This window comes from Alosa alosa, chromosome 10, assembly GCF_017589495.1.
Source record: "Alosa alosa isolate M-15738 ecotype Scorff River chromosome 10, AALO_Geno_1.1, whole genome shotgun sequence".
Classification (NCBI taxonomy): domain Eukaryota; kingdom Metazoa; phylum Chordata; class Actinopteri; order Clupeiformes; family Clupeidae; genus Alosa; species Alosa alosa.
This window is the reverse complement of record NC_063198.1, coordinates 16,585,921-16,601,761: the sequence shown is the minus strand read 5'-3', so window position 1 is coordinate 16,601,761 and position 15,841 is coordinate 16,585,921. Positions and strand designations below refer to the sequence as shown.

General features: G+C 43.1%; 1 protein-coding gene across 1 annotated transcript in view; it reads right to left on the bottom strand.

Annotated features, from left to right (window-relative positions):
* Positions 1-1,066: 1,066 nt before the first annotated feature.
* The window catches only part of grip2b (glutamate receptor interacting protein 2b), a 74,462-nt gene continuing 59,687 nt past the window's right edge, over positions 1,067-15,841 (bottom strand). The window contains 4 exon segments of the mRNA XM_048254491.1: positions 1,067-2,762; positions 7,225-7,371; positions 8,814-9,041; positions 12,017-12,134. Of these exon segments, the coding sequence (XP_048110448.1) occupies positions 2,544-2,762; positions 7,225-7,371; positions 8,814-9,041; positions 12,017-12,134 (712 nt within the window). The 3' untranslated portion in view covers positions 1,067-2,543.

Here is a 15,841-nt window from a genome sequence, read left to right as displayed (position 1 = left end):
ACAGCTTTGGAATAAAGACTGATTAAAAAAAAAAACTGGTGGCAGACTTCTAATATTTATTTTAGAATACTGGCAAAGGTCAGCGAATTGGTAGGAAGAATTGTACTTTTGATATTTAGTTGTCCTTGGGTGTGGTGTTATTTCATGGATTTTGTTTTTTAAAATCTTAAGTATGTGGATTTGGATCAAGCATGGATGTGTCCAGCAGTGCAGTCTCTTTCTTAGCTTAGAGGACTGGCTTCCAAAACAAGTCCTTTCAGCAGTAGCCTCATGGGCGTCAGATAAAGTTTGAGCAAATGCTGTGAAGCTTCTCAGCACGAGCATGTGGGATAAAGCCGACTACACAGACACAGGGCTGCAGGCTGCATCATGTGGACCAAATGTTGAGTTGCAGAGGGTGTCGTGTTCCCACAGCAGTGAGGACCCTAATGGCGTCTGTTACCATGCCTGCCTTTTTCCCCAAGCACTTAAGGGCCAGTGTTTTGGAAATAGTACAAGTGGGTAGCAGTGCTGGAAAAAAAAACAGGGGTGTGTGTGTGTGTGTGTGTGTGTGTGTGGTTTGGGGGGTGGGGGGTTGTTGTTTTGGGTCGCATAGTGGGTGATAGCTTGACTACATGTCCATCGTTAGAGGGGAGAAAATGTGACCTTGATTCTTCTAGGCCGAGCTGCCTCATGGCATGGATGCTACATTACACAACGTGTGAATGGCAGAGGCTGTCATTATGTGTTCATGTATGTGTGTGTGTGTGTGTGTGTGTGTGTGTGTATGTTTGCCTTTGCCTGTCTCTCTGTTACTGGTTTTGAATGTGAATGGAAGGCTGTGGTTAACTATGAACGTGTCTGCAGCTAGTGTGGGACTGCAAAGATCCCAGGAACATGCTAGTAAGCATATAAGGGATATGGAACCCACCCAAACATACATTAAAACCAGACTGCAGAACCTCATTACTCATCCTTATGGTGACATCAGAAGAGGTCTAAAGTTCAAAAAAGAACAGTCAGACACACCATGAAACTGGAGATCTCATTGTTATATCTCATTTGTAAGTTGCTTTGGATACCCCCCACACACACACACACACACACACACACACACACACACACACAGCAACAGTGCACAGAGTCCTGGGGAGAGAGGTTTAGTCTCGGCTGAAAAATCAAAGGGACATTTTGTTACGTTGGGCCTGGTCCCTCTGTGAAACAGCAGGCCGTCCGCGTCTGCTTTTGTTCACCACTGGTCTCTGTCCATTTCTCTCTCTCTCTATCTCTCTCTCTCTCTATCTCTCTCTTTCTCTGTGTGTACAGTGTGTGTGTGTGTGTGTGTGTGTGTGTAAAAGGACTCTGTGGACCATGACTACAGAACATTCTCTTCTTTTAAACAACCCAGATTAAAACTCAAAGAAAATATTTCGGCTTGTGTCCTTGAAGCAGGTTTTAACGTTAAACGTTAAACGTCAACGTTAACACTGATGATACAAAAACAGAAGCCCTCCTTCCTGCATTCACCTTCCAAGTGTGTCCGCTCTTATCTCTGGCCCTTTTGCACTATTTTCAGATAGAATAATAAGAGGGGCACATTTTGGATGTTTTTGGATCTATAAATAAAAAGTCCTAAATACCTGCATTTCATCATGACAACATCATTGGACCATGTGCAGCTACTTGTGTGCAGGTTCACACAGCCCCACGACACTGGCACTTCAATCAAACTGCAGCTACAGGTATGCTTTGCTTTGAAACTCTTGTTATAAAGCAAGGCATAGGGTTGAATCTGGATGAGTTCCAATCCAATTCTGGATGAATTGGCACTTACAGTTCTGGAAATATTCAAACAGTGAAATAAGGTTCAATTTATTTCCTGTCGAGCAGATTGGTAAAACTTTTTTTAGGAACTTTAGAACATTTGAGTTGTCATGGAAACTAGAGACTTCTGAACACTGGCGATTTCCTGGACACAACTACAAAGATGGGGCCTGACTGGTGCAGTTTTGGCCCAGCTCTGGGGTGGATCTGGCTCAGGTCTGGCATGCATCTGGGCCAGGTCTGTTCCAGTGTAAACCATTACTAGAATACTGAAGGCAATGGTGATCCTCCATTGACAGCCAAGTGTGGCCTCGATTGTAATCCTTATAATCCACTTTTCTTTGTCAAATTCCGCTAAAGTCTACTTGTGTTTCTCTAGCTGTCTGCCACAGTTCTGGCTCGGTGAAGGGGAAACAAACAAAGTGCCAAGGAGCATCCGACCACACAGGGAGTTTTGTTAACTGATGAACACTGAAGAGAGGGGCATGTTTGATTGGCTGATGAGTTCAAACATCATTTGAACAATTTCACCAGAATCATGGATTACGCCTTTATGGATATTCTAGGCAAAGTTTTTCCCAGTGAGAGTGCTCCTCTAGCCAGGGGCTCAGTCAACAGGGGACCAATGGCATCCCTCCCCTCACGAGAATCTGAAATGTCCTGGGTTGCCTGTTCTCAGGGAGAAGTGCCATATTTGTAATGCGAGCGTGACACAAGGGCTGTAGTTCTCATCTTCGCTGTCACAGGTCCATGGTGTTTGTGTGGTGCAGAAGCTCTCGGCTGAGGGGCACCATGTTGGTGGGTAGCTCGTGGCACTCATGCGGCAGCGTGGGCGGCGGCGTGGGTGAGCTCTGTGCCAGCGGATTGCGGCTGATCACCAGCTCCAGCTTGTCGCCTGCCTCAGTGATGAGGGGCACTGCCAGGCAGCAGTCGAAGTCCCGGGTGCGCACGTGGTTCACCTGCACAGACAAGGACAGACGCCATGAGTATTCTCACCCAGACACTACTACTGCAACTAGATTGCCACCATACAATGCTATAGGTTCCCTTACAAAAATGAAATGTTTGCGGCAGATTTGCAGCAAACTTGTGGATGATTTGTGGGAAACAAATGAGTTCACTTGAAAATATTGCCAGAACTTCACCAATGTTAGCCGCTAGAGGCAAACTTCCAGCAAAGTTGCCAAAAGTTAACCACAGCTGTTTGCCAGAAACCTGAAATTTCTGTAGGGGTTACCTTAACTAACACTAAAGCTGATTGTACACTGCCCCAACAAATGCAAACTCTAACATTCTAAAGTTGGCATTTATTGGTTGCAGTCTTTAGAAGGTTAAGCAAACCAACCTCCTGCTCTCCACTGTTCAGACAGTAATTGAAAAGAATGACTTTTGGACATGTCAAACTCAAACTTCCTCCAACAAAGTGCAACAAACACAGACAGCTTTTGATGGTGCACACAGACACAACCTTTGGTGTTTGTCAAAGTTTGTTGGGGCAGTGTGCAAGCACCTTAAAGAAGAATTCATGTTCATGAACCCCCGTGGTCATGCCTCCAGAGTGTAGCACTGTAGCTGCCCGGTAGCTCTAGCTGCTGGCTGCAGCAACTCAAGCTAGGTAGAGCCGATTGTTTTCTGTTTTTCTTTTGTACCGACAGTACTTAGTGACCTCGAGAAATCAGCGGAATTATCCTTTAAACATCAACTCCTTTGATCATATCAACCTTGGTACTTATATATTAACAGGCCTTAACCAAGAGTACCTCCTTAACATATATCTGCTAGCAGCTCACACAGAAAGATCAGGTTGTGAGAAGAAAGAGGGGGAAAGAGGAGGAACAAAACAATGATGGATTAGACCCATGCAAATACTCAGGAGAAAGTGTGTCCAAACAAAATCTTGAATATAAATATCCTAAGGGCAAACTGCCTTGAGGAATATCATTACAGACATCCTGCTTTCCAAACTGCCATCATTATGGCATTATTACTCAAACCTCGTTATATCCACAAAGAAAAAACTGTCAGATGGGTTTGGGATGGGGCCACGGCCATATCCCTTCTGAGAACAAATGCGTTGCATAACAGCCTCCTCAGGTTGCGGCCACAGCTCTCCTGGAGGTAATCCTTCACAGCAAATCAGCCTGAACTCAGGCTCTACAGGTTAGCGCTCCCATAAACCAAACAGGGATAAATGAACTATCAAATCGAAACAGCTTTTTATTGACTTTGGCATGTGGTGTAGGCGTGTTCCAAATCCAGGTTAACAACTGGGGGCCCGGGAGACGAAAAAAATGTAGAAAATAGAGAGAAATCTGGCACCGAAGGATTTCACCCACCCCCGACCTAAAATAGACCTGTTTTGTCTGGCCAACGTGTTGTTGATGAAGTGAACAAGACAAGGCCTCTGGAGCAAAAAGGATACATGCTGGGCCTCTTTTCTTTCTTCGCTGGCAGACTCTGAAAAGAACCGAGTCCATGTAATTTTTACTGCAAATATTTATGAGTCCTTAGCAAGCTCAAACAGCAGACTTTATTAATAGCTCTTTGAGTTTAATCCAAACCAGATCCATTGTGTCTACTTCACATTTACACTATAATAACTTTTATAGAGTCTGAAGAAAAAACAAATACCATGGCTGGTTTGTTTGTGTGTGTGTGTGTGTGAGAGAGAGAGAGTGGTTTGCCAGTGCAAAATTCCAAATATGCAATTTAATTCCCATAGGCCGCAAAGCAATCTATTGACACTCTAGGACAAACGCCAGTGAAGCATTCACAAACCCCCACACCCACAGACACAGACACACACAGACACAGACACACACACACACACACACACACACACACACACACACACACACACAGACACCCAGACATAGACACACACACACACACACACACACACACACACACACTTACTGCACTCACTCCGCTTCGCGTCGGGGCCGTTTTACAACCTCGACCGTGCATTAACTTCTGTGAACAGACCACCGTGTCGTCCATTATCCCTTACATAATTTCCCAATAATGAAATAACTTTGTCCAATGCTGTAGTAGCAGGCCACCACTTATTGGGGGACAAGTGGTGAAGCTCTGTAGACAAACACTCACTATTTTCCTGCCTAATATTAGGAGTCCAGGCAGCGAATCTGTGGGAACCCTATTGTTTTAGTAAGGATTATTCTTGTTTCCCAGTTCGGCCCTAAAAGTAGTAGGGCAGCAAAATCTGTAAGTCCCCCAGGCATCAAACTGGGTAGGTAGCTTCCTAGTCATGCAGGGATCTTCCAGAACCTATTAATGTTATAATATCCCAATATTGTAATAACTTGTGACGCTGTAGAAACAGGACACCAGTTATTGGAGGCCAAGTGGTGACGCTGTGTAGGCGACCATCTCCTACTCTACCCCCTGCGCTTGCAACTTTTGTGTATGTAAATGAGTTTGTGCATGTGTGTGTTTGCTTTTGTGTATGTGCTTCTGTGTGTGTATGTGTGTGTGTGTGTGTGTGTGTGTGTGTTTGCTTGGAAGTAATGGAGTGTGTTTATGTGCGTGTGTGTGTGTTTATGTGCGTGTGTGTGTGTTTATGTGCGTTTGTGTGTGTGCTTGTGTGTGTGTGTACATACCTATCTGTGTGTATGTGTTTGTTAATGTGTGTGTGTGTGTTTACAGTATGTGTGTGTGTGTGTGTGTGTGTGTGTGTGTGTGTGTGTATGTGTGTGCGTGTGTAGTGGCTAGTGCGGCGGTCATAATAATTGGCAAGTGGCACTAGACAGGTGAGTGCTGTGCGCCGGCAATAACAGTACAGTACAGTTTTTGCTCCTATTGCCTCTCAACAAATAGGATCAAGAATAAGCGCATTAAATGTCACATTTGTAGGTTAAACAGCTCTTTTGATATTAATATGTGATAATTATAGTGCCCCTTTTGAACAATTTTTGTCAGAATTTGTAGTAGTTTCTTTGTAACATTATGAATGAGCCTGTGGAGTTTCATGAAGATTTGCACTGGCATATTGACTGCTGAAATTTGATTGGCTGTTGGCGGCCATTTCTAAGAGCAAGCCAATTGACACTTTTGGAAAAGAGACCAAATAAGGCTAGCTGGCCAGGTATATGTGGACCAGATTTGGCTTTTTTACGTACGGTTCTTGTGACATTTACATGTTGCAGTTGTAGCACCCCTTATGGACTGAATTTCTCAATTTTGGTGTGCATCCACAGATTATCACGGTGAGTATATATACCTGGTTAGGATCAGACCTACAGTATATCAGAAGATATTAGCAATATAATCAGAAGATATTACTAGCGATAGGATCATTCCGTACCATGCCTTGACATTTGATTGATGTGTCAATTTGAACATGAGCATCGAATCAAAGATGTGGAAAAGCCCATTTGTTCAGCTTGGTCTGTAGATGATCTGTACCAACTTCAGAGAGATGGACGGTCAGATGGATGGTCTCTGAGGAGATAGATTAGTTTCACTTCTTTTTTTTTTATTCCATATGGAGCCTGAGATGACATAAAATGGCTATGTGTTTTTATTGCAGCGCCCCCTAGAGTCATGGTGATGTAATTACAATTGTGCAAGATACCTCCATGTCTAGGAATTAAGTTTGGTGCCTCTGGAACATACAGATTTTGGGAATTCAGATTCTGGGAAACAAGAATAATCCTTAGAAAAACAATAGGGTTCTTGCAGTTTTGATACTGGGAGCCCTACTAATAGGCAGAAAAATAGTGAGTGGTTGTCTACAGAGCTTCACCACTTGTCCCCAATAACTGGTGGTCTGCCACTACAGCATTGGGCAAAGTTATTACAATATTGGGAAATTATTAGGTACTTCAAAAATAAGGTTAACCTGATATATGGTTATATGTTTTATTCTGTTACATTTAATTTATCTATTACTAAAATTGGTATTATACTAGGATTATAATTATTATTATTTTTATTATTGTTATTTAGGCTTTATGACTACTTTAAACTGTGAATTCTAAAGTATATATGTTTTGGGCTTTTTGCCTTTATTTGGATAGGACAGTGAAGAGTGACAGGAAGCAAGTGAGAGGGAGAGAGATGGGAAGGGATCAGGAAATGACCACAATTCAAACCTGGGTCCTCGTGGGCACCTGGATCAATACATGGTATGGACGCTGTAGTCTGTTGTGCCACAGCACCCCCTAAACTGTGAAATTTAATGTTTATTGTTGTATTACGAAATGTTTATTGATGCCATTGTAAGTTGCTTTGGACAAAAGTGTCTGCTAAGACACATAAACATAAATATAATTATATACATGCTGTGTAGATGGGAAGTTATGTCCTCTTTATCCTATGCACTATGCACTATGCATGAGTGTGTGTGTGTGTGTGTGTGTGTGTGTGTGTGTGTGTGTGTGTGTGTGTGTGTATACTTGCCTGGAGAATGCGATCGAACGGTTTGAGTCCTGAGCGGTCAGCAGGGCCATCGGGTCGGATCATGTTGACGTAAACGCCTTTCTCCAGGAAGCCGTCTGACACACTGAAGCCAAAGTCATCTCGCTCAGGATCCTTCATCACGGTAACCTGAGCCAGTCAAGGACATTACCTCACAATAAGCACCTACACCACACCACGCCTTGAAACCCATGACACCAATTACGCCACGCTCCAGCGTCTACTCCAGGCTACTCTAATTCTGACTGCTCAGGACTTCATCCGTGTTTCCATCTGTGTTCCAGACGGGCCAAGGGCTTGGTTGGACTTGGTTGGGTTCAAGAACACCATGCTCTGTGTTGCTTAGCCTAACATTAGGTTACGCCAAAAGAGAGTCGCCATCGTGAATTTGACTTGACTTGTTTGTCGTGTTTGTCTACGTCTTTGTGTAAAGCGCTTATGAATGGCCTTTTGTATTTGTTTATGTCTTGATGTCTGAGCTTACGGGAATGCCGGCGCATAAGCCGTTCCGTCAGGCATCTTGTTTTGTTTGATTTCATTCATGCCCATGACTTATTATTTTTGTGTTTGTCTGTATTTAAATTCCTTTTGTGAAGCGCCCTTGTCTTGAAAGAGGGTTTTATAAAAAAATGTATTATTATTATTAGTAGTATTATTATGATTAGTATCATTATTCATACCATGCAATGTAAGCTATACCATCCATCACATTATGTTACCCATAGAATCTACAGTATAGGTACCACCTACTGCTCCATGTTATATTCTACATAAGCTGTGGCTATATTTATTGTACTACTACAACTAACAATCAGATAATTCATATACTATATGATGGTAATTAAATACTGTGTCTTTCAAAGCAGCAGATATTGTAAATGTCTGAGTTGATGCAGAGAAGATGTAGGCAAACCAGCCTGGACTAGACAGGGATAGAGCTCTGATACCTTACAAAGCCTAGTGCTGCCCCAAAGGCCTCAAGGAAGGCCCTTAAGCCCTTAGAATGCTCTAGAAGCTTTACCCTTCAACGGTTGTACCTCTCCATGCTGATCCCTCTGATCTGTCTTTTGGAACAACACTTAAAACTGAATCTGGATCTCAACTGACACACACACACACACACACACACACACACACATATCTTTCTCTCTCTCTGACACACAGAGCTGCTGAAGAACTTGAATAGATGTTGCAACTTGTATAGATGCAAATGCATCTGCCACCCAAACATCTCTGTTGTTAGCATTCTTTTAAATTTGGCATCTGTCTCAATGGCTCTGAGCTCTGAGTGTCTGTGTGGCGTCATCAGAAGATGCAACTTTCCCGAGTTTTGTAAACATACTGTAAATCTACTCGTGTTACTGAGGCCTTTCCATTTGAACAAAACCCCAGATCTCTAAAAGCTCAGAGATTTTATTTAATCTGTCATGTGTCTCTATGGTTCAAATGACAAATATCTCAATATCTCAAATTTGTCTCACATGTCTCCCATATGACAAAGATTTCCCATAGCTGTGTAGTTTGGACTAGTGGATACTGCAGTCAGTCAAACAGACACCTGAGACGGGCACCTTGAGGAGCTCCAACGGTGTGGGCGACAGGATCTCCTGCATCTCCTCCTTGATGCGTCGCGACTCCCACGTCTTATCTGATACGCGCAGCGTGTTCTTGTTCTTGCCCTCGTGCAGTACCGGGCCCTTCTGGAGAGGGTTCAGACCCACAGGGCCCAGAGGGTCACCATGGGGGGGCTTGTGCCCGTCCACGCCCAGGCTCAGGGCACTGCCCGTCATTATGGAGGCCTGTGGGGGTCAGAGGTCATTGCCATGTGAACACTGCAAAGTTTAATTTTGGAAAACAGCTAAGCACTCAAGCTTTTGAGCTTTTGCCATAGGCTCTGTTTGTGAACTCAATCTGAACTCTGAGATCTAAAATGGAGTGTTCCATTTCTTCACAAATTAATTCATACTTATTCATAATGTATCCTCTGAAACAAGTTACCATTCCAGACAGCATGGCCATATACAACCCGAATTCTGAAAAAAAGTTGGGACACTTTGTAATATGTGAATAAAAAAAAACGCTTGAATGCTAGAATTCGGGTTGTACCAGTGATGTATCCTTGCTTTGCCTTTCCTTTTTGACTCAGCAGCGCATTGCAAATTGTACTAACTTAAAACTGGAATCACACTGCTCCTTGGTATCACCTTACTGTTTTATCACTTCAACAATATTGTTTGAGGCAAATCTGATGATTTGGGTACATTTATGACTTCACAGACTTACTATACACCCTTACATTGATTTGCTTGTTAGCTACACAGGTCTCTAAGAAGCTAATGATAATCATCTGGATTAAGATAACTGACAATTAAATTGGAAAATCTGTGGACTTTCTCCCCACTGAAATCACACACACACACAGAAAAGAGCCTTCATTTAGTGTTCATCAGCTCTTTGTCTCCCAGGCTCATAAGTGCTTGGGAATCGTGTGTAAACACTCGCTGCCGTAAAATGCATAGTTCTGTGGAACAGGCCCTTGAAAGTTAAACAGTTGTTGCTAAAAATAACTAGCACTCCCAGTGCGACCATCAAGACCTGAACCCTGAGTTGGAAATCAACAGCAGCAAATGGCAGTCTTAGGAAAGCGAGCTATCGCCTATGACAGGGGGAGTAGAGATATCCATATGGTTTTCTCATCCGGTCTCTCAGCTTCTCAGCTCGTGGCATCTGTCAGAACTGATGAGAGACTGACAGAGAGTGTGTGTGTGTGTGTGTGTGTGGAGGAGCTGCCCCAGGGATTTAGCGCAGCCTGTGGGTAGCCACACGTTCACTCTTATGTGGTTGTATTTTAAAACTCACCAGAGGTTGTTTGAAACGGTGAAAGATCCTTTCCCTTTTTTTAAAAAATATATAAATAAATACAAATACTTTCCATTTCTTGACAGGACCAACGCAAACTGCTTATGTTCACGGTTGTGGTATAACAAATGCTGTAAAAGTATGCCAACAAGGCACAACCACCCCTCCAGAGGCTTCTATGAATCTGGGGTCATATGTACACAGTCAGCAGTTCTTGCCCACATCATTTGACCATATTTACGGTGATATCACACTGGTCATCACTAATCTCTGCTTACACCCTCATCCGAGGGCACTGAGTTTAGACCTAAACAGCAGATGAGTCAGATCTGGCTCTGTCCCGGAGGCATGCCGGGCCTGAACCAGATCTGTCCCAGATCTAGCCATGGGTCAGCAGAGCCCGATGTTTTTTCCATCAACATGAGGACTAAAAGTCAAGCTGAGCGTTGAATCTCCACTGAATGTTCTTTATGTGTCAACATTTATACCCGGTGAATGTGCTGGGGGAGACTGTTTTGGATGTGAGCAAATCCACACGGTTTAAGTCACATGATGTGGCTATTTTTGTCCCAGTTTTGCAATATGCCCCCCCCCGTGGAGCGTAAACTGGGTGTATGACCTGCTGCTGTTGGCCAGCTAGTTAGCATGTCATAAGCCTGTCAGGGGCAGGACTGGGTGTGGAGAAGTCTGTATCTGGGATCCGTTGTTTCCTGATGTATGCTTGTGACTGGGTAATCAATGGAAGTGTAGAGTGCTTCACATGGAAGTATTGCTTACTGATGACCTCACTGTCAGGTTGCATGATTTGGGGAGGTTATTTTGACGGTTTCCACTTTCCATCAGGAATCAGCGAATGCCTACAGGTCCCAGTCGGCTCCAGTCACTAGGCAGTCGGTCTTAGGATCAACCACTCTCCAATCCCCCTTTTAACAGTTTTCTTCCAATCCAGGTCGAATTGTTGCTTAAGGCTGCCGCAGATAGGATGCACTGAGCTTGGACTCAACATGCAACAACGGCTCCGCTGAGCCCCGAGACCCATGCAGCAACGGCTCCGCCGAGCCCGTTCCAGGCTCACTATTTCAGCCTCGCACCCATGCTGGCATTTGGGCCGTTGAGATGTAGTGAGGTAATATGGCATAGTGAGGTCAATCCGGCACAGATCTGCATCCATGTGTCCTTCTCTACAAGCGATGGATCATAGTAGCCTATAGGTTCTTATCAAACAGAGCATATTGATCAAATCAGTTATGCTGACTTGAATTAAGCTTAATTGGGCCACTCCTTCACTCTTCTAAATGACCTTGCCTGTCGATTTATCCACGTTCTGGAACATACTTACCATACCGTTTTCTTCATTCACTTTTTTCTACTTCTATTCTAGAAATTCTAAATTCTCAATCTCTGCCACCAATCTGGTCAACAGAAGACACTTACGCTTAATCCCTACATCTCATCTCATTACACAGTCCTCCCTATCCAACTTACTCTCCATCACAGATCGACTTTACATAAAACTGGTGTTTTGTCCCCAAGTTACCATTAGCTCAATGTTGTTTTTTGTGCCCCTGGAAATGCCTTAGGAATGCCCATGTTTGTTTCTGCAGTCGAAAGGGTCTATAGGCCTATAAATACAGACTATATTTTCTTATACATTTTCTTTGTAAAAAAAAAAAGCAAGTAATTAGATAATAGTCAGTAATTTCTTTCTATGGAAATACTATATGTGTGTGTGTGACTGTGTAAATTGTGTGTGTGTGTGTGTGTGTGTGTGTGTGTGTGTGTGTGTGTGTGTGTGTGTGTGTGTGTGTGTGCAGTATGTGTGTGTGTGTGTGTGTGTGTGTGTGTGTGTGCAGTATGTGTGTGTGCGTGTGTGTGTGTGTGTGTGTGTCGTGCAGATGCGCTGCCACTGGCTCACCTCAATCTCCCTCAGCAGCTCCGACTGACCGCAGGTCTCCAGGTCCTCCAGCGCCTGGCACCAGAACGGATCCTCCTGGTCCAGCACGATGCCCTCACCGTGAGGTGGGCCCATAAACCTGCAGTTCACAACAACACACTGCTGGGAGCTCATACTACCTCATACATACAAAATACTTTCAACTCCAGGACCAACACCATTCTTACACCATGAGACTGAAGCTAAACTTGCACCAGAGACAGAAGCATGCGGCTACTTGACTCATACAGCATTTCTTCAGATGAATACTAGCGTCAGTTAGAGTCAGACGCGGCTCGTTCACTTGGGCAGTAGGAGCAGAGCCCTACTAACGATTCATCCACTATAAAAGTAGATCCACAAAATATTTTTTTAAATAAAATGTTGTTTGTTTATTATTGTAATCAGTGGCAAAGTACTCAATCATGCTACATTTCTGTATGATTTGCAAAGACATTTCGAAAAGATCGCAAAGTTGATCATTTCCATAGTTGTTGTAGGCCTACTGTAACGTTACATTTCATTTCTGGTCACTGCCCTGAAGAAATTGAACAGCGTCTGCTGTTTGTCTATGTAAATCTGTCGACCGATAATGGAACTGCAGCTAGAGCGCGGTTAGTAGAAGGTCGGGTGGGCAGATCATGCCACTGCCCACCCTATACGATGTCAGAACTTACTGTAATATGCCTACTGTAGCCTACTGTAGTATGCCTACTGTATTAGTCCGTACAAAGTTTGTGAGATCAGACAGACAGTTGAAAAATGGCGAGTGAACAGTGTGTGTGCAATAGTGTGGAGTTTCTCTTAAAGAAATTAGCTATCAAAAACCTAGGACCTGATCAGCCCGACATTAACATCGTATACATCGTACCTTGAATTTCCCCTGGGGATCAATAAAGTATCTAGCTATCTATCTATCTATACCAACAAACAAAGGACAAGAGTCGGTCATTTAATCAGACTTTTTCACGTTCGTGGTAGGCCATATGTCTGATAAGAAGCTCTGGTTGTCCTAAACGCAATAAAATGTTCTGTTTTCCATGCCTGCTTTTCCGATCTTCTGGGGGACAAGGGGATGTTTGGAGTAGGATAGTGTAGGTGTGTGTGACATGAAACATTTTCAGAGAAGGCAAAAAACATGAGGCTAGCATCTGAGTTGTGCAAATTAGCCATGCTGGGGAAAGCTAATATTGCAGCACAACTCGATGAGGGCTACAGTGTAAGTGCGAAATCGTGTAGGCCTAGTTTGTTCACCTGAGAGTGACACAGATAAAGTAAGGCTGATTGCACAGACATCTGATGGGGCTAGTGAGAGGAGCATCTGGTGGAGTGCGTAAGAAAGTGCAAGACGTGTACCCTAATTGCTATGCACATCAATTGAACCTGGTGATGGAAAAGGCTGTGTCAGCAGCATCCTCAGTGCGTGTCTTCTTTTTGGATCTCTATGGTTTCTCCGCTTTTTTCACAAGATCTCCGAAAAGATTTAAAAGCTTATTTTGGAGTGTTTCGAAATAATTGAAACATCTGGAGATTTTGATACAATGTCAGTTAGAGAGGCTAAAGGGTTTTCTCGAATGTTCTTAGATCCCGAGTTTTTATTCCTTTTAGACCTGTTCTACAAGATCATGCCCCGTGTAGATGTACTCTATGCACAGCTGCTGAAAAGAGCAATTGATGCAGTGGAGGCACACAAGGTTACAGACAAGTTTGTGGCCAACATGAGAACGATAGGCCTACGTGATGTCCCGTGCCTTTGTGCAAAACATACCGGTGTCCAGGATGCGCAGGTCCGCTTCTAACTTTGCGCAAATTGCCTAAGAAGTGTGTGACAATCATAGTTACCGCTACCGCCAGATTTTCCTTCACTGGCCATTTGTCTGCCGCCATCCTATTTGATAGTTCAAGCTTCCTCAAATTTTCCAAATCATTCCCCAAGGAGTTCGTAAAAACTGCCCTTTTACGTGCATGTGTCACTTAATATTAATTTACCCCCATAGGCTACACACAGAATATTTACCTTTTTAATGAATAGCCTACTTTTAATTTACTCTTTAAAGTTGAGCTGGCTCTTGAACACAATAATTTCGTTACTTATCATTTCTTTTATGAGTAGGCCTAGGCCTACATGACAATAAACAACTTGAACTTGACTATGAGAGCTGAGTGGTGTAATGCGGCGTGAAGCCTACGCTTGGAGCTCCAGTGGATTTTGATTTCGATTTTAAATTCTCGGTTAATTTGTTTCCCTCTTGAGTTTTTCCCCCAAAGTAGTTCTCCACTAATGAGCTGATTACCGGTACCTACCTTGTAGCTTTTATTTGTCTGGAATCTCAACATTTTAAACTTCACTTCTTATGAATAAAATAACTATTAAGTAGGTTAACCATAGGTTAATAATGCATGAACATGGTGTTTTGACCGCAAGTGGTAACATTATGGGATTCCATTCCCCAGATTTCGCTCATAGCCTAGCCATAGAAAGAAAGAGCCGTAGCCCTAAAAATCGGAGTCGGTAATTAATTCTTCTAAGAAAATGTAGGGGTGTTCCATTCTATATTCTGCGAAAAGGAATATCAATGTGTTGTTCTTCCATGAAACCCACAGACACGTCTGAACATTCTTTACAGGTTTGTTTATCTGGCTTAGGCCAGGAACACCGAGGAAATGCAACACACTCCCACTTATATCCGAGTGCATACCAGGTGAGTGAAACAATTCTCAAATTCTGCACCAGCGCACCCCAGAGCTAACGCCCCCACGTTACAATGATCAAGGCCAAGATAATGGATACATACATCCATCGTATCAGTTGCAATATCAAATCTCCATCTTCCTGTAAAGCCAATGAACTGCAATCCCACTACATTCATATGTATTACTGTATTACAGTATATTTGTTACATCATACCCCAGTGCATTTAGCAAAAAGTGTATGACCTCTGCTCACTTACCAACGTAACAACAAAAAAACATGTTTTAATTATTATTACATTGTGTGATCAATATGCCAGAATAAATGCACAGGGGTGCAAATAGCATACACTGATATTTGTACCAGACGGGGGAGGCTGTATTAATAGAACACATTGCTGTGTGCACCGGGATACGAATAGCATACATCGATATTTGTACCAGACAGGGTACTAATAGGACACATTGCTGTGTGCACCGGGGTACGAATATAATTCACTTCTTATTGCACCAGGGTATGAATAGCATACACTGCTACTTGTACCAGGGGTGCAAATAGCCATTTGTCAACCCAGGAGCCGCTACTGGTTAGAGTACTATTTGGTTATACAACAAAAACACAAACTTCAAGTGATTCTAGTTAGGGAAAGTCTATTGGTTTTAGGAGACCCCAGTGTTTAGTGACCCCAGTGTGATGATGACTTTGTCTTCACTGTGTACAGGCAACCCAGTTAATCGTTGAGATATTATTGAGTGGTGTCAGTTTGTGTACCGTTGTTGAAAAAAAATGTGACTTCAAAAGTTGAACAATTGTTTTTAACTTTGAGCACCTTGGGTTTTTAGGAGCCATCTCTCTCTTTCGGCTTGTGCCTTGCTCATAAAAACATGAGGCACATCAATCAAATCGTTCCATAAGGAAACAATTGAATTTCAGCTCTAAAAACATTCCCTTGAACATTTCCTTGCACATTCAGACATGTTACATGCACTGCACACATTCATCACAACATGCTCTGAATGTTGCTTTTAGAAAGGCTGAGAAGTCGATGTGGCATTGTAACATTTGGTATTAATCTTCACTTGTGCTGTCAGTGCATGCACGTGAGTCCTGGTGAA